At 37.7% G+C, this 26,046-nt stretch overlaps 1 protein-coding gene across 6 annotated transcripts in view; it reads left to right on the plus strand.

Moving 5' to 3' along the window:
• CCSER2 (coiled-coil serine rich protein 2) overlaps nt 1-19,342 on the plus strand; it is a 68,281-nt gene extending 48,939 nt beyond the window's left edge. For 2 of the 6 annotated variants that reach the window (XM_065843037.2, XM_065843038.2), the window contains exons 11-13: nt 5,750-5,834; nt 10,283-10,322; nt 14,106-14,306. In XM_065843037.2, the coding sequence (XP_065699109.1) occupies nt 5,750-5,834; nt 10,283-10,322; nt 14,106-14,169 (189 nt within the window). In that variant the 3' untranslated portion in view covers nt 14,170-14,306. Of the gene's footprint in view, nt 1-5,749; nt 5,835-10,282; nt 10,323-14,105 lie in introns of all 6 variants that reach the window. The other 4 variants (XM_065843039.2, XM_065843040.2, XM_065843034.2 and 1 more) reach the window with 2 other exon arrangements.
• The last annotated feature ends 6,704 nt before the right edge of the window (nt 19,343-26,046 follow it).

The raw sequence follows: 26,046 nt of genomic DNA on the forward strand, positions 1-26,046 counted from the left end.
CTTTTAAAAAAACAAATAGTAATTGAAATCTTGGCCGTAAGAGTACATCTGCTTGGAGTCATAAGTTTCTTGCTTCTTTAAGCTTGTTAATAGTTGTCAAAGTTGATGAATTTTCAACTAGTTTATTTTTTCCTTTAAGTTTTGACCTGTAAGTAACTTTAAATGATGGTGAATATCAGGAAGTTACTTTAGAGTATCATAACTTCCAAGATTATTCTGACAGTTTACAAATTCTAGCAGACCTGATACAGTATTGATTCTAGAAGCATGAATAACAGTCTAGGAACACACAAGAATTTACTAGTTCAAGAAATACTTTAAAGGCTTCCAGAAATGTGCTTAACCAACACTGTTAATGTAGTGTTTTGTAAAGAACAGATGATAGAATAAACTAGAAAAAAGTGAGAGGGGAAACTGGTTATTAAAAGATTTCACTTACCAATTAAAGGCCGTATGAATTGCAGTAATTTATTGCAATTCTACTGTCCATTTGAAACAGCTAGTATTTCTCATCACTTCTTAGTGCTCCCAATAAACAGGCAAGTGAATATCATTAAACATTCTTTTCAGAAAATCACATTTGTGTCTGTTTCTTTATTACCAGATATTTCTAGAAAAACTGATATGTTGATGTCAAAGTATAAACTTGTCTGGGGTTATTATCTTTAGGGACCGCACATAGTTTCTGAAAGTACTTTTAGAGATTTTTCCTATTTAAAGGTAAATACGTACATAAATGGAAGTTATGTAACATTACTTTAACCCGTGGAACATAATACTCCATGTAATACAACCTAGTGGCTGAAAATGAATGTTTTGAAAATTGAGCTTACTAAGAATTAACCTATTGTCTGGCCACCGTGCATGCTTTGTGGTGTTTATTGCAAGCAGTGTTATGACAGTGTGCTCAAAACTGCATTAAACTGTTTGTACAAACAATGATAATTTAGAGGGAAACATTATTTTTGGTTAGCCATCCTCAGGATAAAGGTTTGTACAAGTACACACTGGCAGAGTAGTCCAAGACAGTTCTAGAAGGATTTCTCGTAGATCTTATTCTGTGTTCACTTGCAGTTAACTTATGCCTCTCATTTAACTATCATGGGAAAAAAAATACCCAAACACCAACCTGGAAGAAGGTATTGAACGTAAAATTACCTGAAGAAATTAATGTTGATGGACAAAGCTTACAAAAAATAAAAATGTGAGCATCCGCTGCCACAGTTGTCTCACAGGCTTTGCAATATTGGTTCCATAATTCTAAACACTGACATGTTTTTTAAAGATTGAGGGCAAAGGGGTTAGATGTCAAGTTTATGTTGACATTTGGCTTCTCAAACTGGAAAGGTTGTTTGCAGATGCTGAGGAGTAAAAGGCAAACAAGGAAACTACAAAGTCTGAATAGGGACAAAGTTGTCTGTAAAGGATTGTGGCCCCTGTGGTCCAGTTCCTTAGGTCCTCTGAGTTGAAGGGTGTGCTTCCATGCCTTGCAACAGTAGGTAGTATACAGTAAAAGCTGATTTTTCTCCGTAGTCTCAGAATAGTACAGAGTGATGAGAATAATTTTTGCTTCATAAATACGTGTACAAATTAATTCCTGTCTCTGACAAAATGACAACAAAACTCAGTTTTCCTAGGAGTGTGCTTATTCTTGTTTTTTACTACATCTCTGCTTCTGCACTGAGAGGTATTCCTTTTGTTCCATTGGAGTATTGTTCCAGTTTGTCATTCCAAAACCTTTCACGTCAGTTATTTTGAACCTTCTCAGTACTTGGGCTGTCTTCCTGTACTATGTCTTTGAGTATCTCCTTCCACCATACCCTTACAGTTGCATAATCAAAGCATATATAAGCTTTAAATTTAAACTCCCAGGTTTTGAAGTCTAGTCACTATATTAGTATTTATCCTCATGCTCAGCCCAGGTTTCTCTTGCTGTCCAATACTTTGCTGTTCACTTGCTGATCCATGAAATGTAGATTCTTGCTGAGAAGGAACAATGTCTGGACTAGGTTGTTGTGTTGTGCATGTTTTTTAATCTGTTACAGTAACAGTGTATAACACATGGGCACATGCACATAAGAGCATTCCTTTAAGCATTTCACAGGCAATTCTTGTTGGTTTAGTGTAAAACAGCATATAAGACTTTTGGGGTTTGTGTGTTGTTTTTTTTTTTTTTTTTTTTTTTTTTGATCTGGACACTTCCAAAAAGATTATTGCATGTTGGAACTGCTCATTTGTAATCTCTTATCCAGGTGCTAGTCTGGCAAGGAGGCACTGCTGCAAAAACATCTTGTTTGCATTGATACTTGCAGAATGTCATTCTAGGTTTGCTTGTGCTGTGGAGCTCTGAGTTTGTATGAGACACCTGGCAATGCTAGGTGAGACACAGCAAAAACTCTGGTTTTGGAAGTGCTCAAAGGCTCCAGCTCTGTATGGATGAAAATGGATCTTTCCTGTATTTGTTTTTCTGCAGCAGCAAAGACTTTTCTGAATGCCGTAGCATTTTGGATATTGGGGTATTCCTGAGAAAAGAGCTGGACTATTTGGCTGTTGGCCAAAATTGTTATGTGACAATGGCTTAAATGTTTCTCTTATTATTTTCTGGCAGAAGCAATTGCTTTTTTTCATGTGATTGCTGATTGTAGTGTTGAGGTCTCTTTATAGCAATGGAAAATTCTAGCCATAAATTCTTCACAGTAACCTTTAAAACAAACAGGTTTTCTGGTGCAGTTAGGGTCAGAACTTCATAAAGTGTTTTGTAGCAATTGTACAATTTACCAGGATCTCTGAAAAATGTTCTTCACTTTGTTCTGGTTTGTACACTGCTTTAATTCAGCTGCTCTTATTTTTCCACTCCTGAGTCTCCTGTTTTGCCTAGTGTTTAAAATTTCGAATCACTTCTCTTTTGGGATGCTTTTGCTATTTCATAATTCCAGTATCTGGGAAGTGAGAAGAATTGGATCTAAGTTTAGTGGCTGGATACACAAAACAAGTGCATGGAGGAGCTGTTTTCTGACTGTTGTGTAACATTAAAGTTCAAGTAGAACAACTTGCATCAGACGAGGCTTCAGAACCCAGAAGAATTCCATCAGGTTTTTTTTGTGTGTATGATTGGGTTTTTTGGGTTTATTTTTGGTAGGGTTTTTTGTTTGTTTTAATAGAAGCTGAGGTAAGTAATATTCTCATCTTTAAATTCTAGCATTGTTTGCTTTTGGGGTTTATAGACTTTTAATAATCAAGCATAAAATAAATTGTGATTCAGGTTTTTCTTCTTCCATATATTTAGTAGGAAACTGCCACATTTACTGTGTATTTTGAATATTTACCATAGTCCAAGGATACATGCTTATTAGTGCATATTTCTTTTTCCCTGTTCTTTGGATTTCTTGGGAACTTCAGCACACATTTGAAGGGGATGGATGTGAGTTGTTGTTTAAAGAAAAAAAGGCTTTGTAAATTTACAGGAGTTTTGTGAAATGCTATTAAAATAAGTCATCTTTTCATAAGCCAGGCATATCTGCAGATACTTCTCTTAATGTGCTGTATCTATGGGATAGATGCAACCTTTATTTGTAAAATCTGTGTAATTAGTAAGACCGATCTTAATAAGTTCCCAGTGATGTATTCCCTGGTCCTTGCTTAGTTCAAATTGTGTTAGTTTTAATGATCTTATTTGATGTGCAATTAAACAATGCTTGTTATGATTTTATTTATTAGGTAAGAAATCTGATACTTATTTGACATTTGCTTGTGTGGAGCAGTGTAAACTCTCGAGACTGCTGTTCTGCAAGTTCTTGCCTTAATCTCTCTTTTTAGAGAGAGGAAGGGAGAAGATATAAAACTGACACCCCCCTTCTTAATTTAATGCATTAAAATTTTCTAAGAAGCTTGGAAAAAACCCATTGCTAACTCAAGTAAGTCTCCACAAGATGAGACACATACCTGATGATACTGTCCTTTTTACTATTGATGTGTAGAAAAAAAAATTAGTTTTTTATTTTTGCTCCACCACCCTGACACAATTTAGGATGAAAGGTGAACAAACCTGGAAAATGAAGCATTCTTTCGTACAGTGCTGTGAAAATCCAAAGCATTTGTTAATGTCTAATCAATCATTGATTGATTAATCTTGTTCCCAGGAGTAGTTCTCTATTTAATACCTACTCAGCTAATGCAATGTATGATTTTGTAATATTGCCCGACTGAAGCTAGCACTGTTCTTTCATGCAGCAGTCTATAAATTGTATTGATGTTAATGACTACTGATGGAAAACTGTAAGAACATGTCAGGTAATCAATATGTCCATCTAGAGATAATCAGGTTAAAGAACTTTCATTTTTTCCTTGGATTTTGCTCCAGTAATTGTTCTATCTCAGCTTCTGAAGAAGAATAAAGAAGCCTTCTCAGATTGCTGTCTTTGTTTCCTGTTCTAGTTTAAAAATGTTCCTGCCAGCAAATTCTAAGGCTTGACTATGCCAAGTATTATTAAGTTACATCTTAGCAGTACTGAAACTTGGGAGAGTGGTGGATGAGATCTAACTAGATTGGACTAACTGGAAGGTCAGGGAAGGGTTTAAAATTCTGCCGGGATAAATAAAAGCAGAATCTTTATTTATAGAAATAATGTGATGCTTAACAGTCTTTTAAAACTAGTATGGAAATAGAATACTTCTTTGTTTGCCCAGCCCTCATAGTGTGATTTGCAGCAGATATGTCAGCAGGGAAACTGGACAGGAGGGGCAAACTCTTCCTGCTTCCTTTGATATAGATGTTCATTCAGAGATCTTCTGCCTGCTGTCTGGAAGTGTAGCTACAACTGGTTGCTGTTGGTATCTGCCAGTAACCAATGCAGTCCTTACTGTTAGCACTAATATTCCAGAACTCACAGAAGCAGAAGTTTTCAGCTGCTAAATGGTGAAGGGGATGGAAAGACTGAAACCTGTCTCACTGAAAAAGCAAACCAAGATTATGTAATTCAAGAGGGCAGTTCCAGCTTGGATAGGTTTCTTTTAAAGGTAAAGATATAGAGAAAATGATGGCCTGCATAAAATTAGCTTCTTGTTTTGCGAATGCAGCAACCACAACGTGTTACTTCTGTGGTCATCTGAAACATGGGACAGGTGAGCACTGTGCTCTGAAGGCTCAACCGCGAGAGCAAAGTGCGAGTCATGTCACCTCTCCTCTTTCACATTTAATCATGCTGTCAGATATGAGTGAATAGAGTCTAAAGTACCAAGGTTTGCTAGAAAATCTGTTTCTATGGATTAGAATATTTTTGTTGTAAACAGAAGCTGACTGGTTCTCCAGTAGATTAATATTAAGCAACTTAGTGCTTGCTGAGGCATTAAAAAACATTTTTGAAAGCTGTAAAGCTATGATTTTTAGTAGGAATTTTTATGTGAAAAGCTCTGCTACCATACTTTTCCCTTAAAAACATCTTTAAAAGAAATGTGTGCATATATATATATACTGAATAAAAATTGAGGTATTTTGTAAGATTTCTGACTAGTTTAGAGCATCACAATGTTATTTTTTTTTCTCTGGGCTTCAGTAGCGTGTCATGTTTGCTTTTACAAAGTAGAACAACTGGGAAATACAATTATACCTTTCTGGGGGAATAAAGAATGGTGTGGCTTTTTGGTGTCTTGTTTTTTGGGTTTTTGTTGGTTTTTTTTTTTTGTTTGTTTTGTTTTGTTTTCCCTGTTCTCTTTTTTTATTATACTTCTCCCCCTCTCTCTTTCTGCACAGGGTGGGTATTCTGCTCCCTCCTTCTCTCCCTGGCAGGGCTCATTCCAGGGCATCCCTCGGACTGTTCCACCGCACCGCAGACAGAGTGAGTCTGTACCTCTCACTCATCTCCCTCACCGTCCTCCCGTAGCAGCTTCCCCTTTGCACGCACCCTTCATCTCCTAGTATCCTCCTCCGTCAGGCAGATTTCCAGGCATCCACAATAGTCTGTGGCTAACCAACGTGCTTCCTTCGGCAGCGTATGAGCAGCTACAACTTAGAGCTTTATAACAGTTATTAAATGCTGATTTACTTCAGCAGTTCTTCAGGCAAACCTGAGTAGGCCCTTGTGTCCAGTCTTGTCTTAACATAAATCTTGCTTGCTGCATTTTCCCTTCCTTTTTCATGGCTGTAATATACAGTCCTGTTTGTGTATGTGTTCTGGTTGCTCATAAGTCTGCATGCGTGCATATGTGGATGTATTTACATAAACATGTTGTGGATGTACATAAAAATGTTGGTCAGAAAGTGTTGGTTTCATTGCCTCTCACAAGAATTTTGACTTTTCAGAATGGCTTCCCTGAAACTAATTTTTTTTTCCCCTCTCAGTATTTGTTGTAAAAAGGCTTCTAATACACTGAAATGGCTGTTGCAAAACTTGCATGATTTATTAACGTTCCTTGTGTGCTAGCTACAATGTGGGCTGATATGAGCTGCATTTGTTCTCTTGGCTTGGATCTGCAAAACAAAAGACAATTGCTGATTTTAAAACTGTATGCTTACATAGACATAGAGAAATGGTAAGTCTTATTTTGTGCTTCGGTATTGCGTTATAAACAGATAATTGTTCAAATAAATATAACTAGTTTGTAAAGCTAAAGTTATATTTTTAAAATGTACTGTAATTATAGAATTACAGTGTGTTCACCTAGCAAAGCCCAAGAGAGTATTTGGACAAGAAATAAAGGAAAAAGTAAAATTATGGAAACAAAGTAAGATTTCCAGGGCTAATGGAGATCTGAAAAGTAAGCTGCACCTTGGAAAACTAAGCTTACAAATATTTCAGTTTGCATAATCCCAATTTATTTCAATTACAAGAAAAAGAAATTGTTGTGTAAAGTATTTTGTAAATTGTGTTTCAAATACTCTCTTGACATTTCTGTGACAATGTTCATTTAAACAACTCATCAGGAATGCACAGCCTGTTTCATAGGCTTTTCTCTATGCAATGCTTCATTTTCTGCTCATGTTTGATGTGGGACTACTCTGTGTGTGTGAAATGAACATAGAACCCCTAAAGCTGATGGATCACCCTGTCTTCTGTTTCTGGGGAGAGTGCCAGCAGCAGCACAGCCTGGCTATTTTGCTGTCCTATCAGCAGAGAATCCGAGTTTAAAAAAGAAAAAAAAATATTTTAGACCCGAGGAGCATATAAATGTCACATTTTTGGAGACTCACTGACCAGACAGTCCAAACGGGAGGATGGTACCTGAGCTGCCAGATGTGATGTGACACAATTCACACTGACTACTTGACTGAAGAAGAAAACTTTGCTAATCTCTTACTGGTTTTTTTGAGCCTCCACCTCATTTCTCCACTAACAGCACCAGCTTCTTATTCAGGGATTCCGTAGCAAACTTCCATTACTAAAGCAGGCAGGATTTTTTTAGTATACATCTCATAGATTAAATTCTATTAATTACTAGTAAAGGAAATAAAGTAGATTAATACTGGCACTTGAGTAATTAACCTTAATTACAATTAACCTCCTGCCTAGAAAAAAAAAAGTTTCCTATAACTGAGTGTTCCTAGCCTTTTTCTTTAATTCTCAGGTTTGATGAAAAGATTATACTGCGCTTTTACTCTCGGTATATAACTAGGAGGTTTCTTGGATGCTTTCACTGACACTCTTACAAAATCAATGACTTATCACTGTGTGAAGAGTCCCATAAAGTAGAACATTAGTGCAGTTATCACTAGCATCCTTCTTTCCCCACATTACCTCTTCCCACAGTTCAGTGGTTTTAGGTCCGTTGTTTTTTTGTGCTCGTACAGAATGCCAAGCATGGGGTTTGAGGCAAGTGGTAAGCTGGGTAATGCCACGGAGAACAGCCTTAAAGTCAGTGTTGGTTTCTTCTATGATAATACAGAGAAGGTGGTGGGAACGTGAAGTATTCTCAGTTTTTGTTTGTCTGTTTTCTGCAAGATCTTGGAATTTAAGCATTTATTCTCTAACTTCTGGATACCGAACCTAAAATATCATCTGCACTGGTGAATACTGCAGATTTCTTTACTGTGTTGTTGGTAGCTGATGGATACAGAGATCAATTACAAGCACTGTAGGTTATGAGGATATAAATCTGTAAACTGTTCATATTTCACTGCTTATCTACTGCAATATGATTTTACTGCTGTTGTAGAGGACAGGTAATATATTTCTGCTGTGTAATATTACAATACCATCATATGCTTAGAGTTCCTCTCCATCAGCACCAGTTACAGTGGTCATGTACCTACTGTGTAATTTGCCCCATGAACTTATCATATCACTGCACTTTGTGAAGACATTTTAGAGTTGAATGTATATTTTGCACTTTTCATGAGAATTAGTTTTTAATACTTTTATTCCTATAACTCCCATATGTGTCTTGAACTCAGCTCTTATGTAATAGTCCTTTATTTTTCTCTAGGCTATAGCATATAATTTGATGTATCAAACTTGCTTAAAATTTTTGCATTTATAGTCTGGAGCTTTAATGATGCAGCTCTAGAAACACAGCATTTAGGATACACATTGTCAATAAGGCAATAATGAACTCTTGTTGTAATACAAGAATATTACATCACTTTTTCAAGGCCCCCAGGCCCAAGTGCTCTTCCACAGAGATAAGCACATGGAACTGTTTTGTTATTCAACCATTGCAGTTGTTCACATCTCTGCCTACTGTGCACTACATGAAAAAAGTATTTAGACTTGTAATGTAGGCATTACAAATAAAGGTAATGTAAGCAATTCCAGCAGGCGACACATAACTTTTGTCACCAGCAAGAAGGCTGCTGTATGCATGTTGACTATAAATCAGGTCCAGGTGTTGCTTTTTTATGCATTTTTTTGTAAATGGGCATGTTGCTTAACACTGTGAAATGTTTCCGAACTTTTATTGACTGATTCAGGTTCTCTGTAGGGTGTGCAAAGTGTTTGCATTAGCAGAACAAAGTTTCTTCAGAATATTGTCTTGGAAGTTCTATGACACATTGAGAGAGTGACAAATTATTAAAAATCTCCTGGAATCATTACATTGCTGTCCTTTTTATACATATATATATATATATTTTTTTTTTCCTGGGAAATGTGTATTCAGTTATATGAAGAAACGTCTTTTAAGAAAAGCTCCCTTATCCGAAATGGGGTAGTTGCAGATTGGACTACAAGAGAAATGTCTCTTGTACCTAACTGAGAGTATATTAGCAAACAAAACTTAATTTTACATGTGGACATACTTGTCTGTTTGAACATGTATCTGTATTCACAGATGAAATGCCTGCCTTGATGTAGTTATACGTTACTTTCAGTAATTTTTCCTTGAGAAAGACAGTATTTTTCTTTAAGTTGGGCTTTCTCCACAGACCATGCAGAAAAAAATACTACGCCATATTACCAATTATTTTACTACCCTTATGCTGTGGTGAATGGTGGGCTAAAAAAAATTGTGGTTGTTTTGTATTGTTGTTTGAAGTCATACTTCATACTGTGGAATCCTGTTTTCTACTGTTGAAATAAAATATAGCTAGCTAAAAAGGAGAGGGGGAAAACAAATTCTAAATTAAGATATTGGCAAATGCTGCACATTTAAGGTGTAAAATCTGGGTGTTTTCCAGAGGTAGAAAGTGAACTTTCCACTGTAGCCGTTCAGCAAGGCTGTGTCTTCAATTGCGAACGTGTGATCTGACAGTTTATCCTGTGCTATGGCAGTGAGATAAGGGATGTCAGAACTCATCTGAGAATGAAAAACTGACTTAGAGTTTGTATCCTTCTCCCCGCCCCCCTCCAAAAAGAACCCGTGGTCATTTGGCTTCTCCAGCTCGTGAGTGGGTTGCTAGGAAGATGGTTTATTCAACAGTATGGGCAAAACATGTAATGCAGTGTATCATGTGACATTGTTGCTCCTTGTTAGATATCTAACATATATGTGCCTGGATGCAGATATTTTTGATGCATACAGATATATTATACACAAATTCTAGTTACAGCTCTAAACAGTATTTGAAGTGTAAGATGTTAACTTTTTTTGAAAGACTTGAAGTTATAAGAGTGAAGATATTCCATGCAGGTCTTGCCATAAATATTTTTGGTACTTCATTACTTAAACACTGTTGCTACTTCTGTTTCTGGAAACTGGATTAAAAACCAATGGGGGGACATGGTAATTGCAATTTAAATGGTTAAAAGTTGCAGTTCTGTCACGGCGATTGCTCACTGTTTCATCTTGGTCCTCTGACATCATTGTCCTTGTCTTTTTCTTGTCTCTGCTTTCCCATTATGCCATTGGCAAGGAGTTGAGAAGTTAGTCCATTACTTCTGTGATAAAGCGTGGTACAGTACAACTTCAGATTTCTTCTCATCTCCTCACGCATTTTCCGTGTTGTTTTTTTGCCCTATGCATGATGCATGTATACCGGAGATGTGCATGCAGTTCTCAGAGTTCTCATTGCTTCACCGTCCTCATTCCCCATAATACTGCAGGGAGAAAACGCCTTTATTTCATTCTGCAGATGTATTTTATAGGGAATTGAGATGGGAATTGAGGTCAGAGATACAGAATACCAAAGCAAAACTGGAGATAATTTTAAAGTAGTGATGCTGCAGTGAATATCACTGTCTGACCACGTTGATTTAACTTCTTTATCACTATAACATGCTTGTCTCAATTTTCCGACACAAAGCTAATACAATCCCAGGGGTTCAATAACTGTGTAGTAATGGTAATTTTCTTCATGAATATGTTGTCGTTGTAACAGTTTTACTTCAGATATATAAGAGAAAAATCTCTTAAGCTAGTGTGGTAGGGATTGTAATTTAGTAATTTTGCTTGGTGCATCAGTACATGCAAGTCTTTGAAGCTCTTATTGACACAGAAAAGTCTTTTTTTGTGCAAAATGCATGTGCAGAGTTTTGTCTAATGTATCTTCAATTTGAGGAGAACTAATTTTCTTTAATTACATTGTACTCTAAATGTTTTAGAGCTGAACTTTACGTTGTAGGAGCATGCCAAAGGAATACAGGTGTTCACCTGGATATTTTCTTTATGGGACAAAAATAGAAGCCTGGTTAGCATGGCAGTTCCTATTAAGTTATAGCCTGTTCCACACCAAAATATTCTCTGAAGTGCACTGAAGGCAATGCAGATGACTTTTTCCATGAAATAAAATACTATGTCTAGATGGTAGAATTCTTCTTTGTCTTCTGTTCTCCCTCGTTCTTATGATGGAATTCACCAAGTCCTTCTACTGGCTGGTGTTTTGTTGGTGGGGTTTTTTTGGACTAATAACATGGTCATAATTTATTAAGACTTCCCTAGTAAAAGGAAAACTTATGTATAAAGCAAAGATGTAAGCTGTGGATGAAGATAATGCAGTTTTCAGTATTAGATAACTTGTGAACTGTTACTTGCGTATTCTGGAAGTGGTGTGGGTTTTTTTGTTTTCAGTGTCATCTTTAATGTTAATGCATGTAGGAATTTGTAGATATTAAAATCTATAGTTGCAGTAATTGGACGGACTTTGACTAAGTAGAAATAGTTTGAAAGCAGCACAGTACTTAAAACAACTTAGCAAAGATGATACCAGACCTTTAGTATCCTCCTAATTCTGAGCCATGTAGCTGTTTTCTGCCTTTGAACTGGCACCTTTCTGGATATTAAGCTGCTTAGACCTCTTCAGATTGTGAAGGATAAGTAAGAAAATATGTATTTGGCTAATTTTATATGTAAAAATGCAAAATTGTCCAAATGGAAGAGCTCAAATATTACTTAGTTCTTGTCAAAAGAATTTAAAATATTATCCAAAGCTTGCTTTTTTTGGACATATTTCGGATAATTTTGTATTTAACTCAACTTCCCATGCAAATTTAGTTTCTTCTGTAACTTACCAATTTTTCATTTTTCTGATTAGTATAACCAGAATTATTTAACATAAAGTTAGGATTTGTAATGCTCAGACTAGATATATCTGAGCATTTTTAATGTCTGGCATTTTAGAAACCCTTTGTAGGTGAGGGGGAAAGTCTTTCTAACAATTACTTTTGTGCGTTAGGATCTGACACAGTATTGTTTGCTATAAATGTACTATTTTTTTATTTCAAGTAGGATTAGGAAATTAGAATTATTTGTTGAAGTATTTGTATGGAAATCAAGTACATAGTGCTTGCTTTTCTAGACTCATTTGTAGCAGTTTGGTTTTTGCAGGTGAGGTCTGAAATCAATTAATCATTGTGGCTAATACCTGTCTGTCACCTCCTAAGCTGGAAGGATAATGACTTCTGTAACCCATTACATAAACAGTGAAAAATGACCAAAATATCTGGAGGATTAATTTTTTAAGCTGTAACTCTCTTAATATGTTGAATTCTTACATTTAGTATTTCCTTCCTGTAGGACTGCTTGGTTAGGAAGGATTCACAAAGTTAAGCTAATTTGGGTCACGTAAGGCATAATGTTTTGATGATACTTGTTTGAAACCATTTTGAAGGCTTTTTATTCTTCTCCCCCGCCCTCTTTCCTACAGTTGTATTCCTACTGTTCAACATGTTTGCGCATTCCCTGTATCACTTCCTGATGTCACTGGGCCAGCTCAGATGTTGTCTTTGCTTACAGGTAGAACTGGTATAGTCTAAAAGGAAAGAAAGCTAGTAAATCAAAATTAAATTGAGAAGCCTTGGCATTTCTCTCATAATCATTAAAGATTGCTCTCATTACCTTTTTCTGTTCTTGATGTGGAATTTGGAGGATTCAGTTTTCAGTAGTAATCCTGTCAGGGAAACGATGAAAAGCTTGCAGAATCCCACAATGTGCTGTTGTTCTAGCAATGTAACAGGCCTGTGGCTCGCACAAACTATCGTTACTTTCTTCCTGCCAATTCTAAGAAGAATGAAGAAGACCAGACAGGTAATTGGCTTTCTCATTTGGAAGTTGTGAATAATTCAAGAGAGTGACCAAAGTGACATTTTTAGTCAAATCCCTTAAAGGCAATCATTGCTTCATTCTTACTGACTATATTTCTCTAGTAAACAATTATAAGCCTGTTTACTATCTATGTGAAATCAGTTGGTAAGAGTTCAAGTAGTTCAGGGACAAGACTAGCTTGTGGTAGTTCTGTTCCACTCTTTTGTAAAGAAGATGAGAAAGTCATCCAAATGTGAAACTTGTGAAGACTATAGTTGAAATTTTAATAGGTTTGGGGTTTTGCCATGAATTTCAGGATTTGTAATATTTCTTCCAAGATCTGTATACGAGTTGCAGGTCTAAGATGTGTTTGTGAATCTAGCACACACATTAATCTTTGAAGTCTTTTTACAGGGAAGAGCAAAGAGAAAATAGAAATGACTCTGAAGAGGTACTGGCAAGTCTCTTGTCTGATACGTGTCTGATTAGAGTGTATCTTCTGATAAGATGTAAAGTCTTCATTAGGTAGTCTTTATCCCTCGGTTATCAGTGTTGTAGTATGTGATCTCTAGTTTCACATGTACTCTGTTGTAACATTATAAAGGTGGTTTCTTTGTCAGCCCATTTGAAATCCATTCAAGATAAAACAGTTACCTATGTCTAGTCAGTCGCCTAATACAAAAAACCTGTATCAAATTTTCTGACCTCAGTAAGGCAAGGAAAATTCACTGTAAATTCATGTGGTCCGTTAAATTCCATTCCTGCCTGTACAATATGGAGCACTGACAGAAGATTTGGGATAGTTAACTTGAGTGTGCAGCAAGTAGAAATTAAAAGGTGGATACGGTCTGATAGCCATTGCATTTGTTTAGTAAGTATTTGAGTCAGAACTGATCAGTACATGCGGTGCTGTCCTGCAGATTTAGGTGAAACCATCAACCACGCCTTTTTTTATTTCTTTTTTAAGCTAATTGGTTTCTTTTTTGTCTGTATGTTGTTGTGTATTTCAGTGATGGTATAAGTTTTTCTGCTTAAGTTACAAGTCGCATTTGTACATGTCTCATGAACCATCTTGTTTTGCCAAAGTCAAAGTTTTGATTTAAAAAAACCCAGATAAACAGCCCTTATCAACCATCCAGTCAGCGCACATTGGATTCAGAATGTCATCTGGTGTTTTCTTTGCCTAATATATTGTTGTGTTCTTTTCTCTTTGACAGCCTCAAGTACTACAGCCTTCCCGCAGCCTTCCCAGTTCCACAGACCTCGCCCAGGGAAGACTAATAAAAACGCCACATATCGAGGCCCACAGTGAATATCCTAAACATGGTCAGCATCAAAATAGCAATCATCAGAATCAGAATGCTGCAAATGTCTCTCTCAGAAATAGCCTGAATGATGTAAACTCTTTAATGAGCATACAGCTAAACATACAAGATGAGAATGCATCATATTTGGAAAATTTGAAAAATAAAAATACTGAAGACCCTGGAGAGGTGGCTGGTAATGAAGAAGGCACATTACCATCTCGTTCCTCTTTCCAGACCTCTACGCGAGCTGATGCTAGAGAGGTGCAGACTGAGTTAACTGTGAAAGGTCAACCCTCATTCACAAACCAGGCTTCTCGGCCAAAGACTTTAAGAATTGCAAAGCCCCCAAATGCTTTAGTGCCTCCGACAATGGCCGTTCTCACACGATCTGCAAATCATTCTGCTGCTTCCAAGGAATGTGAGCTGCTACCATCAAGTAGTTTGACTCAGCTACAGCCAACGTCTGGTCAGGATAACCTAAACAGTAAACAGAGTCAGAAAATGTCTAAACTTCGCCCACCAACTATGTCCTTTGTTAAATCCAAGCAAATGAGCAGTCAGAAATCCATACCAGTATCTGCAGAGCCTCAAAACACCTGTTTGAAGACAAACATCCCAAAGCCACCAGTGCAGAGAAAGGAAAACGTGCAAACACAGAATACCGGTTTGCTTTCTGGGGGTAGTTTGCCCTCAAATCGGCATTCCCGCCTCCCTAAACCAAAGACGCATTGAGAACGTACCTACATCTCGTGGAAGGATGCCATACATTAAACTGCTCCTATGTACTGACTGCATTTGAGGTTGCTTTATCTACAACCTGCAAATCCTGAGTGAATATTAAAAGTAGCATCTTTCTTTCGTGTTTGCATTCTCCATCCTGTTATGTTCTGAGGCTTATGTTATGAGCTGTGCAGCTTCTTTTGAGAGTGTTTTATTATATTGTAGGTCTGTATTAAAGATTGTATTGCCCAGTGGTCTTGGTAATGGAGCAAATACTGAAGTATGTGGTGACCACAAATACCAGAATGCTGCACTATGTATTTCAGGGTGGCAGAAATAATTTCTTACCTCCGTTTATTTGAGTTATTAGACAATGAAATTACTATGAAGTTTAACTTCTTGGTTCTGAGTACTCGGTTAGGTTAGAGTGGTGGAAAATTAAACTTACTGGCAGACGTTTTATTGGCCATAATTCTGACTCTGTATTCCAGAGGCCTATGCAAAAATCCTTGTATTTATCTTAATCTCAAAACTGACATATTTAATGTTATTTAATCTGATGGGTTGGGTGGGTTGTGTTGTTTTGTTTTGCTGTAATCTGAAGTTGCTCTGTTCTTTATTTATCTCATTTTCACTGTTCACAGACAATAAGCAGATTTCACAGGGTGAAATGAATCTTCTCTCTTAAGCATCATCATTTGTTAAAAGATTGTGGTATGTTTTTAATTGTGTTGAATAGACACGTTACCGGGTAGATTCTTGAAACGCAGTGCTAAGGATACTTGTGCAAAACCTTCCAACACAGGCTCTTAGGAACCGGTAAGTTGGGAGCCTCTGGGAATACGGGGTCCATAACACCTATGTTGAGGTTGCACAACATGCATTTTAATTAATATTTTTTAATTGTACTACTTGTATTTATTAATTTCTGTTTAAAATTGGAAGACTCTGAAGTACCTGGCTTGAAATTTTGCACAAACCTTGCCATGTATGTAAGGATTTGAAACTATTTTACTGAATAAAACTTGTATTAAAAATGCAACTATTTAAAAAAAAGAAAATATTAACCCCACATATTTGCTTTGAGCAATCCTATTATATCCTAATCCAGAGCTGGTACTCTTAAGAGTTTTTCAGAGATGTGTATTTTGTTTTGGGGTTTTTTTGTAATTTTTTTTGTGTAATTTCTAAAGAAATGCATGATAACCGGGAAGGATCTTTTGGGGGAAATAAAGCAAAAAAGGAAAAAAAATTCTGCTCTCTAGGAGAAGTATTTTTTCTGAAATTGGTCTGGAAATACATGCCCATCATGGTGCAGCTATGGGACCATGACACATGTGCTGTAAGTTAAATATATGCACATCTAGCGAAGCTTTCCAGAAACTTAATGTTATGTGCCATCTCCAGTTCTTCCCTTCTTTCCCATCACTGTCTCTTGGATGTTACCTATTGGGGTTTGGGTGTGTGTGTTTTTTTTTTTTTTTTTCTGTTATTGAATAGGTTTTAAAATCGGCAACAGAAGGCTCTTCCTGAACAGCATCTCGTGTCAGTAAAATGAAACACAGTAATAGTTTGTTCTAGGCTTTTGGCTATAGGACATGGACATATTACAGTATTTTCTTTGAGAAAATTAAGGTGAATAGGTATAGACATTTCATAAATAAGTTCAATAATCAACCTCTGTAGTATAAGCTCTTTAACTATGGGTATCCTGATGGATACTTAGTTGAGTGGGAGAAGAAAAAATATTATCATCTCACCTGAGTTCCTCATTACATCGTTAATATCCAAGAAAGTTTTTGGCTTTATCGCACTGTAAATTCTTCTAACTGACAATGAAATGGAAGAATGAAAAGCTTGGGGGGAAATCGGTAATGGAGAGGTTCTATTTCAGAATTGCTTCTATCAGTCTGAAATAAGAGACCTGCAGGGCTTCCTGTCAACAGGGGTGAAGACAATGCAAGCGAATAGTAACCAGGGCAGCATTAATTGTTACAGTTGATACAGGTTCAAAATAACTACAACTAAAGGTAACATAACAATTACTCTCCAGGAAAAAAAAATTATTTTCCTTGAAAAGCATTGAATTAGATGACCTTCAGTGTAAGCATTTGCTTCTCATAAGAAAATAAAACTTACTCTTTAGATACCCCAAAACTACCTCCTGGCAGCTAACTGTTTCTCAAGAGTTTAAAAACTGCTGAGGGAATGATCGGATTCCTCTTTCACTTTCTGGTCCATATAGATTTCTGTGGAAGGTGGTGTTTTTTGAAGTTTACTTTCCTCAAAGAGAAGCTGATTTTATTTTTAGTTGTATGTGATTTTGTGTGAAAAGGTGATTTTTGCTTAATGCTATTGACAGAGATATTTCACCATGACTTCTTTTGCTTCTTATTCTGGAGGTATCACCAGCCTCATTCAATGATGTTAAATGTTTTATGTTTACATTTAAAAGAATAGATATGTATCCATCTATCTGCACCTTTACTGAAAATTAAGGAATGAAGCAAAGAGATGATCAGGGTTTTCATAAAATATAAGATAGTTCTTTTTTTTTTCCTCTATGAGATCATATGTTTATTTCTGTTTGCTTTTGCTTCCCCCCCTGTTAAAGAAGTATAAGTAGATTATATTCTTTGTTATAGCATTTCCCACATTTTGTTCTGACAAAATAGTGAGACTTGGAGCTGGAGACAGCAGGATTTGATGCCAGATAAGACAGATGCTAGCCTGGCTTGTGTTTGCATTCAGCTGCTAACCTCACATCCCTCTAAAGACAACCACTCTTCAGACTTGACCAGGGAAGGCTCTGTTGTATGTATAGTAAGTCCAGAGTATGAGCAAAGCCTGTCAGGAGTAGATGGGCAACTGGAAGAAAAGTGGTGAGTTGAAGTTTGAAGCTTCACTTCACTGCAGGACAGAGACTGGGGGGAGATGGATAAGAGGGCTCTGTGTAGAGCTTGTCAAATGGGATTAAGTATGTATTTTCAGGTAACATACCTGCCTTAAGGAAGGTGCAGATATATCGTCAGTACTGGTGCAGATTATCTGAAATGTGTAAATTAAAAGATTTGATATCTTCAGGGTTTTTTTTATTAGGTTCCTAGAACTGGTTTATTGCCATTTTTTTTTTGTTTTGATTTCTCATTCTTTTGTGCAATATTCACAAAAGTATTAAACTACTGTTCGATATGTGTGTACGGGGCAATTACGCATTTTAAAAAGTGAGTAAACACAAATGAAAGAAAAAACAGAATTGCACTTTAAATGAGCTTTATTGCTTGGAGTTGTGCCTAAAATAATCTAAATGCCTCCTACTGTGTGTGGCTTTTGTCTGAAACCAATTTCCGTGCTAGTGTTGCTGTTTCCAAGGTATCTTCATATCACTATAATAGAATTGATATGCGCTCTAGCACGTTTAAAAATATTTATATAGTGTACTGAGTTTTTGTTGTGCAATGACTTTAATTTAACTGTGGAATTTTAACACTAATGATGCAGCCAGATTATTCCCTTTCCCTTCCCTGAAGCTCGTGCTTCTTCCTGCCAATCAAGGCCCGTGGCAAAACTTCCCCAGGTCTCACACAGCCGTTAAAGAATAATGTTCCTGGCATATGTTTTTGTAGGAGAAATGAAGTGCAAGATTATCTCTTAAACTTTCTCGAAATAATCACAAAGGCCCTGAAAATCCAAAATGGTACCGAATTTTTCATACAGTTCCAAAAAAAACCTAGATTCCTCAACTTTAAATCTCATAGCAGTGAAACTAGACGTAGCAACCAGACTGCATCGTAGGTCAGTGAAATTCATTTCATCCTTGATCTAAATGCTGATTTGTTGTAACGATGCTAGAAAACTGAATACCACTAGCATTATTTACTTTGCATGTCACTACCATATGCACATTCTAAAATGTCATATTTGGATAGGTTGCATGTTGGGGGGGGACATATTTCTGGTTTTGCACAGCACATAATCCTCTTAATGTGGACATTTTCTTGCCATACCAATGGAAATCCATTCTTGAATTGGGCTTCCATAGCTATTCCTTTCTCATTATAGTGGCTTTTTCTGAGCAGAGCGGATTTGATATGTGATATGTGATCCTGGCGGCAGGTCTCAGTATACTAATCTTACAACTATGCTACCAAGGAAATTCAGTCGCTGTTGTGGTAAAGCTGCTCACTGCCTACTTAATTGTAAAAGCACCACAATAAAAATATGATTCCAGTGTCGGCGAAATCTTAAATTTAATACTAGCTAAGACAAGAGGTACCCTTACTATCTGCTTTGTTGTTTTTGGTTTTTACCCAAGTCAGAGTAAATAGTGTATATTGGAATTTGCTTGTAAAGTTGATCTAAAAACCTGTATGTAAAAACTTCCTCAGTGTTGCTCTAGTGAATAAAAATAAAAGTCCTAATAAGTATCTGTTTCTCCTGACTCTTCACTTGCATGTTTTTGAAGTCATTGACTGTGCAGAATTATAGGACTGTAGACAGGCAGTTTTGGGGGAGTGGGAGATTGCTTATGCTTACAGTGTTTTCCTATGGAATTATCATTCCCCAACAGAACTGCAGGCTTTAGCATGAGACTTTGTTATTTAAGAAAAAAGGGAAAAAAAAAAAAAAAGACATAAAGCTAAACACTTTAATATGTTGTTTCCAGATGAACAAGGAGTGATGTGTTTGGTTTTGGTTTCCGAAGGTATCTTATTTCACCGCTGGTGCAGAGTTGAGGAGAGAGAAGTATTTCGTAGTCTTCAAGTTGGAAATTTCCATCAGAATTTGGGGATTGGTAAAGGGAGAATCCTGTGGTTTGAAGTAAGAACACTTGAAAAATACTTCAGAGTGAGACTTGTAATCCGTAACCTAAGGTCTTTCTTTAAGCTTCAAGGTGGTCTTTGAAGACCTTCACAGGTTTTAGAGGTGAGAGAAACCCCTGTGTAGTGTTTTCAAGTTCAAACACGTTCTTTTAGGTGCTTTCCTCACCTGAGGCCCAAAAAGTCCTCCACCTGGTAATTGTGCTGGGTCAGCGTGCTCTGTGTTACTTGGTGGATGAGACCATGTTACAATTATGTCTAATCCTGTCAGTGTCATCATCAGACATTACACAGCTGCTGCAATGACAGCGTAAATACTGTTCCATTGGCAGCTTCCCTGGCCTCTCTGCCCTTGCCCTTCCAGAGGCAGAGGCCTTGTGGCAGTGATGGGCCATGTCCTGCTGACGGGACCGAGAGAGATGTTCTCCTGACACCGGAGGAGATCTGTTTTTCTGTCATCAGACAGAATATTGCCTGTGAGGAGAAAGTGTTAGAGACAAGAAACTTCTGACATTTCCCACCTTCTGCAACCCAGACTCAACACCCTTGGCACCTTCTCTTGTACAGGAATGGCTGATTTATATGAGCATGACTGGATGCATCTGAACTAGTTAGACCAGTTAATACTGAAGCACACACAACATCAGCCAGGTTGGTCCAGTTGCTGCTTTCCCCAGGATATCAGTATTAGCTGCTGTTTCAAATGAGAATTGGCTTTTAGCAGAGGACATTGAACATATGTGCCACAGCTCTAAAACGGAGTTATTCAAGTATTTAATGCTAATCGGTTCGTGTGAAAGGTAAGAGGGGGACTTTGTGTTGGGATTGAGTAGTCTCCTGTGAACCCACAGGCAGAGTCCTCAGGTCTAGTACAAAACCTGGGGTGGTTCTGTGTGCTTGTTCAAAATCCTCACTCAATATAGTGGGAGTTCTTAGTATAAAACTAAAGGCAGAAGTAATTGCTTTACACAGCAGACCAGAAACTCTGTTTTAAGAATTATTTTGAATTTGGTTATTCCAAAACAGAGCAAAATCCGAAAACTTCAAAGCTCTCTAAATAAGATACTTCCCTCCATCATCACCTCTAGAAAAATCACTTCAGTTGCTGAATGTGTTTTGTGACAGATGCTGGTTTTTAAAGCCTATTACAAAGCAAGCCTCTGGAATAGCCCTGACTGCCAGGCACTTAAAAGCAGTTGTGGAGATGGGATGGGACACTCCTACAGTTACTTTACATTTTTTTTTTTTTTTTTTTTTTTTCCCCAGAAAACAAAAATACAGCAATTTGGGAGAAACTTTCAGGTTTCAGTGGAGCTTCACATTCTGATGGAATGTGATTCTCTTAATACCTCTCCAATCAAAACAGTTGTTTGGATTTTATTCTGAAGAGGCCTCACACATCATTATTTTGGGTGCTACAGCTAGAAAGAGAGGCATCCTTGAAAATCAGCCTGTATGAATGTCCCTAATTTCCTTATGATCATCAGTATATAATGGCTTTTGTACACACCTAGTGGTAAGTCTAGGTGATGGTAAATACCACAAATTGAGCTACGTCAGAAGCATATGCACATAAAACTGAGGAGCATTTAAAGACTTGGATCACTTAGTCTGATAGATAACAGTGCTTAGTAGTATAAAAGTCCAGTGATTCCTGCAGTTCTTTACTCCATTTTAATTACTATTCAGTTTGACAAACTCTGCTAATTATCTTATGCTACCTTTGATCTGTGTGCCTTAGTTTCCTCATATATAAAATTAGAATAATACCAGTATTAACCAAGTCAAGACTTACAAGATTGTGTGCTGACAGCTTGATAAAAAATTTTGTGGAAACAAATTTTTTTCTTATTTTCTTGAACATGATATTAATGTCCCTGCATTTGCCTGCTTAGAAGTCTTTAAAAACCTGAGCTATGTGTTTTTAAAAAATAATATCAACAATAATTCTTAAAGTAATTCCTTGCCAGCAGGTTTCATAGACTTTAGTGGAACTATTATATTACTACCAGATTCAGTGAATTTCCATCTTCTTAAGATTCCACAGCAGTGACTCACAAGAATTCTTTAAGCACAAATGGGAGGGGACAGTTCCCTCTGAGTTACACGCAGCAGAGCAGACAAGGTCTCTGGAGGCCTGTGAGGAAGTTCTGATGGGAATATGTATCCCAAAGGGAACACTGGCAGTATCATGGTGCAGTAGGAACTGTGTCCCTGTCTTCCTGGAGGATCCCCGAGCTGTATGTTATGCTCGTACAAAAAGTTGGCAGTCTGTAGGATACTTTCTTTTAATCCCACTCATCTTCCACAAGGCGTTTTGAGCAACCAGCTTCTGTGTTACTCAGACCACTACAGGCAGCTCTGGGTTGAGTCCTGGTTTATAAACCCTCTCAAGTTCTGCTCTGTAATTTCTGTGGGTTATTGCTGTGCTATTTTGTTGTACTTCAGTAGCAACCTAGAAGCCCCTGGTCACAGGCGAGAGCCCTTAGCGTGAGATGTCACATCAAACAGGAGCACTGAAGCAGCTATTGCTGCAAGACGCAGCAGAAGGTTGTCAAGCTGAGTTGATCCTGCCAGGATCTGAACTTATGTTTCTAGAAAACCTATGATGTTCAAACCGTATGCTTATAAGTTGTTACAGATTTGATATTACCACGTGGGGAAGCTTAATGATACACAAACTCTCTGCTAATGATACTCCTGTGCGTTTTATGCTGGCATAGAATTTCTTACTTCAAAAGAGTTAGTTATAACCTGTGTGTGTACATTATATTACTGGCTGTTGAAAGCGCTGTGTGTGGCATTTCTGGGACATGCAGGGTACTGAAAAAATACTGCGCATTTGTATTTTGTATTTATATATGCAGAATATGAATATCCTTTAAAAAGACTTCTAATGACACTTATTTTTGAGCTGCTTTGAAGGTGTTAATTTTCTCAAGGGATTATCCTTGATAGTTGTTATTCTGTTATATAATATTGTTTGATTTCATGCAAACATTTTTCTTCTAAAGGAGAAAAAGGGTCATGGGGGTTATTTCGCAGCACAGTGTTGCATCTCTTACACTGCTGATACAGAACACAGCCTTATCCTGGACTGTGACTAGTGGGGGTACAAACTAAATAGAGAAATTAGGGGAGGGGGGGAGAAACACAACATTAGAAATGTGCTAATGATCACAGGATGAATGTTATAGATGGGCTTTCCAGCTGTTGCTGTAACAACATGTGTCTCTACGTTGTGCTTACTGCTTTAAATTGAGGACCAGTTGCACAGGCCTTAGGGAACATGTTTTAGTCAGTGTCTGCAGAGCAAATAACAAGGTCTAATAGTATGTGCTTTCTTGGGAAAGCACTTAGAGCTCTACTGACAGAAAAGGACAAGGATTAAGTGTTATTTTAATTGTAAATGCAGAGAAAGCAGGTGGATAAAAGCAAGCAAGATGACACGATTTTTCTGGGTAAAATCTCATGGGAAAATACTTCCACTCCCTTTCCCTTTTCAGATCAGTTTAAAAGAGAACTCATTTTTATCTGTCTAGGTACGAGAACTCGTCTTCTCACTGTGCACGACCAGGCCGGCCGGTCTGTCGCTGTGTGTGCAGCAGAGGGCACTGCAATGCAAGCAGCCGCAAGCTGCACGCTCGTATTTCTGTATATAGCGTTTCTGTACGTGTCAAAACACCTTCCTAGGCATAGGTGGGGCTGTGTCTTTTCGACTAGCACACAGACTATTCGTCTCTTCAGCCTGGCCTGTTTACTTTTGTGGGCCGGCCCCGAACTAAGCAATACTGATTTATTCTTTACAGTGAGCAGGAGCAGCCTTGCTCAGTTGGAAGAAGCAATCATCTGTTTGGGGTTGGGGGAAGTCAAACAGACATTGATAATCTCAGCTGAAGCAACTGTATGGCTTGAACTGGGATAATGTAGTTGTTTCCCCTGCTTGGACTCTGTGATGGGCTTGTCTTGTTCCAGCTGTATTTGTCACTCAGCTCACAGACTGCTCAGGTTGGAAATCCACAAATTATATAGGAGATAAAGACTAAATGTACAAATGTGTTTGCAACTCCAGGCCCTTGTAGAAATGTTTAAGTGCTCTTCCAGTGCACAAACATACCCTGCAGAGAAAATGCTCCCTGCCTGGGCAGAGGTGTTCACTGTGCTGCAAGGGTTTGCTGTGCTGGTGGTCACTCAGAAAACTACTCAGGGAGAACAGACGTGTGTTGTTTGTCTTGGTTTTGTTTGTGGGGATTTTGTTTGTTTGAGGTGTTTGGTTGGTTGGTTGGTTTTTTGGGGGTGCGGTTTTTGGTTTGTGTTGTTTATTTTTTTCCTGTCCAATTGTGCATAAACTTTACAGTGTATAGCATAGATTAAATAATCAGAAATCACTATTGCTATTGGGTTCTCAGTTTTCAGTGCACATTAAACAAGCCTGGTTTCTTGAGCATACTTTTGTTATATCTTGTTACTCCTAAGGTTCCTTGAATTTAGTATCCAGTAGGTAACATTTCCTCCTCAGACCTTCAGCAGTGGAAGCTATTGCTTGTGTTACGTGCTTATGGTACCATATTTCACTTCCCAGCAGTCTTGCTCGCCTGTGGATTTGTTAGGATCTGCACTTCCATACGTGGAGGTTATAGCAGCGAGCAGCACTGCTGCAGTAAACCTGCCATTCTGCAGGGGAGGAGGTGGATTTTGTATTTGAATGTGTTTGAGAACTTGGTTTAATTTGCTTAGCACTGAGAATGCACTCACATCCTGTGTATTTAATGTGGAACAAACTTGGTGACAAAACTTCGTTATTCAGGTGTTATTTTTATGAAGCATGAGGCCTGTTGTAACCATATTAGTTTAAAGATAACATTTCTACAAGTAAAATGAGTATGATTTAAAGTTAGAAGAATTTATGAATTACACATTACTGCCCTGAATTAGGATAGATACAAGCAAGCAATTTTTCAGGTAATTAAATTAGTTATGTGTTAGGCCTGGAGCTTTATGTTGTGACTTGCTTGTTTGATTTGTAGCTTGGGGAAACTTTGGACTCAACCACTTTTTCTAGCAATTCTGTTCTGGTACGCAAGGAAAAGATGCTTGGTGACTCCTGAAATGCAACTGTGCAAAAATTTCCCTTTGAACCTTCAAGTAAATTGAGTCTGTGTCAGCCTGTCACCACATTCTCATACAACTTTTGCTTTTTAGTGCTTATTCAGAAAAATTTTCCTGGACTCGTATTCATATTTTGACTGATAGTAAACAGATCACTCTTAAATGACAATTTGCATTAACTTTAACAGTAAGCAATCAGGGTGTTATACTTTGTGTGCAAACTCTGTAGAAAGTACTCAGCAAACATGGTTTCAATTGCTAGATCCGTGTGATCTCAGAATAGTAGTGATAGTAGTGCTTTGCACCATTTCTGAACAATAATTCATTTTTTTTCAGACTGAATCCAGCAGAGGGAGTTATTCAGCCTTTTTTTTTTTTAATTAGTATTTTTTTTGAGGAATGGAGGCTTTTTTTTGCTCTGTTCCACAGATGCCAGGAGATATTGTTGGTATGTACCACTTCAGCATGAAGACTGGGCAGGTTGTGGTGGCTGATGCCATCACAGGTTGTGTGGCAGGAGCTGTTGCAGGCTGGAGGAAGCTGCATCACTGAAGCTGTGTGAGAAAGCTGGAACATCACATCTGGTGACAGGGTGAAGGACTGGCCGTACAATCAAAGCATTTGCCGGCCAGCAGCACCCATCACAGACCTGCCTGAGCCTGCAGGAACTTCAAGACCGGAAGCAGAACAATTATGCTAATAGCTATGCCTTTCCCATCTAAATGGCAATGCGCAGTGGCTGAAAAAATAGATCAGCTCAGGTTGATGCTAGTTTAGGCACCTGTTAATCACTTGATGTTCCAGCACGTATGTTCCTCTTGTTTTGCTCTTTTTCCCTCTTCTGCCCTTGCAAAACAGATCACAGACAACAGAGCAGAGCTAGCAATGGCAATTCATTTTGAACTTCTAAAGGAGGTATGTGGATACAGATGGTACCTAGCCAAGATGGAACATCACTATATGTGTATACATGTGTATTTTTTAACAAAAGAGAAAATGGGGCACTGGCAGATGCATTTGAATATTTTCTCTCTTGCCAGCTGCATCGTACTCAAAGTGGTACTGGTGTAGGGTCTGGAAGAAAAGATTCAGTTCTATCTGCTGGAGTATCTTGACCCCATTTCCAGAAGGTTGTTGCTTCTTCTCTGACATCTCCAGTGCCACTACAGACCTGATCTGCCCTGTCCAAGCTGGGAGAAACA

Source organism: Patagioenas fasciata, chromosome 8 (genome assembly GCF_037038585.1).
Source record: "Patagioenas fasciata isolate bPatFas1 chromosome 8, bPatFas1.hap1, whole genome shotgun sequence".
Classification (NCBI taxonomy): domain Eukaryota; kingdom Metazoa; phylum Chordata; class Aves; order Columbiformes; family Columbidae; genus Patagioenas; species Patagioenas fasciata.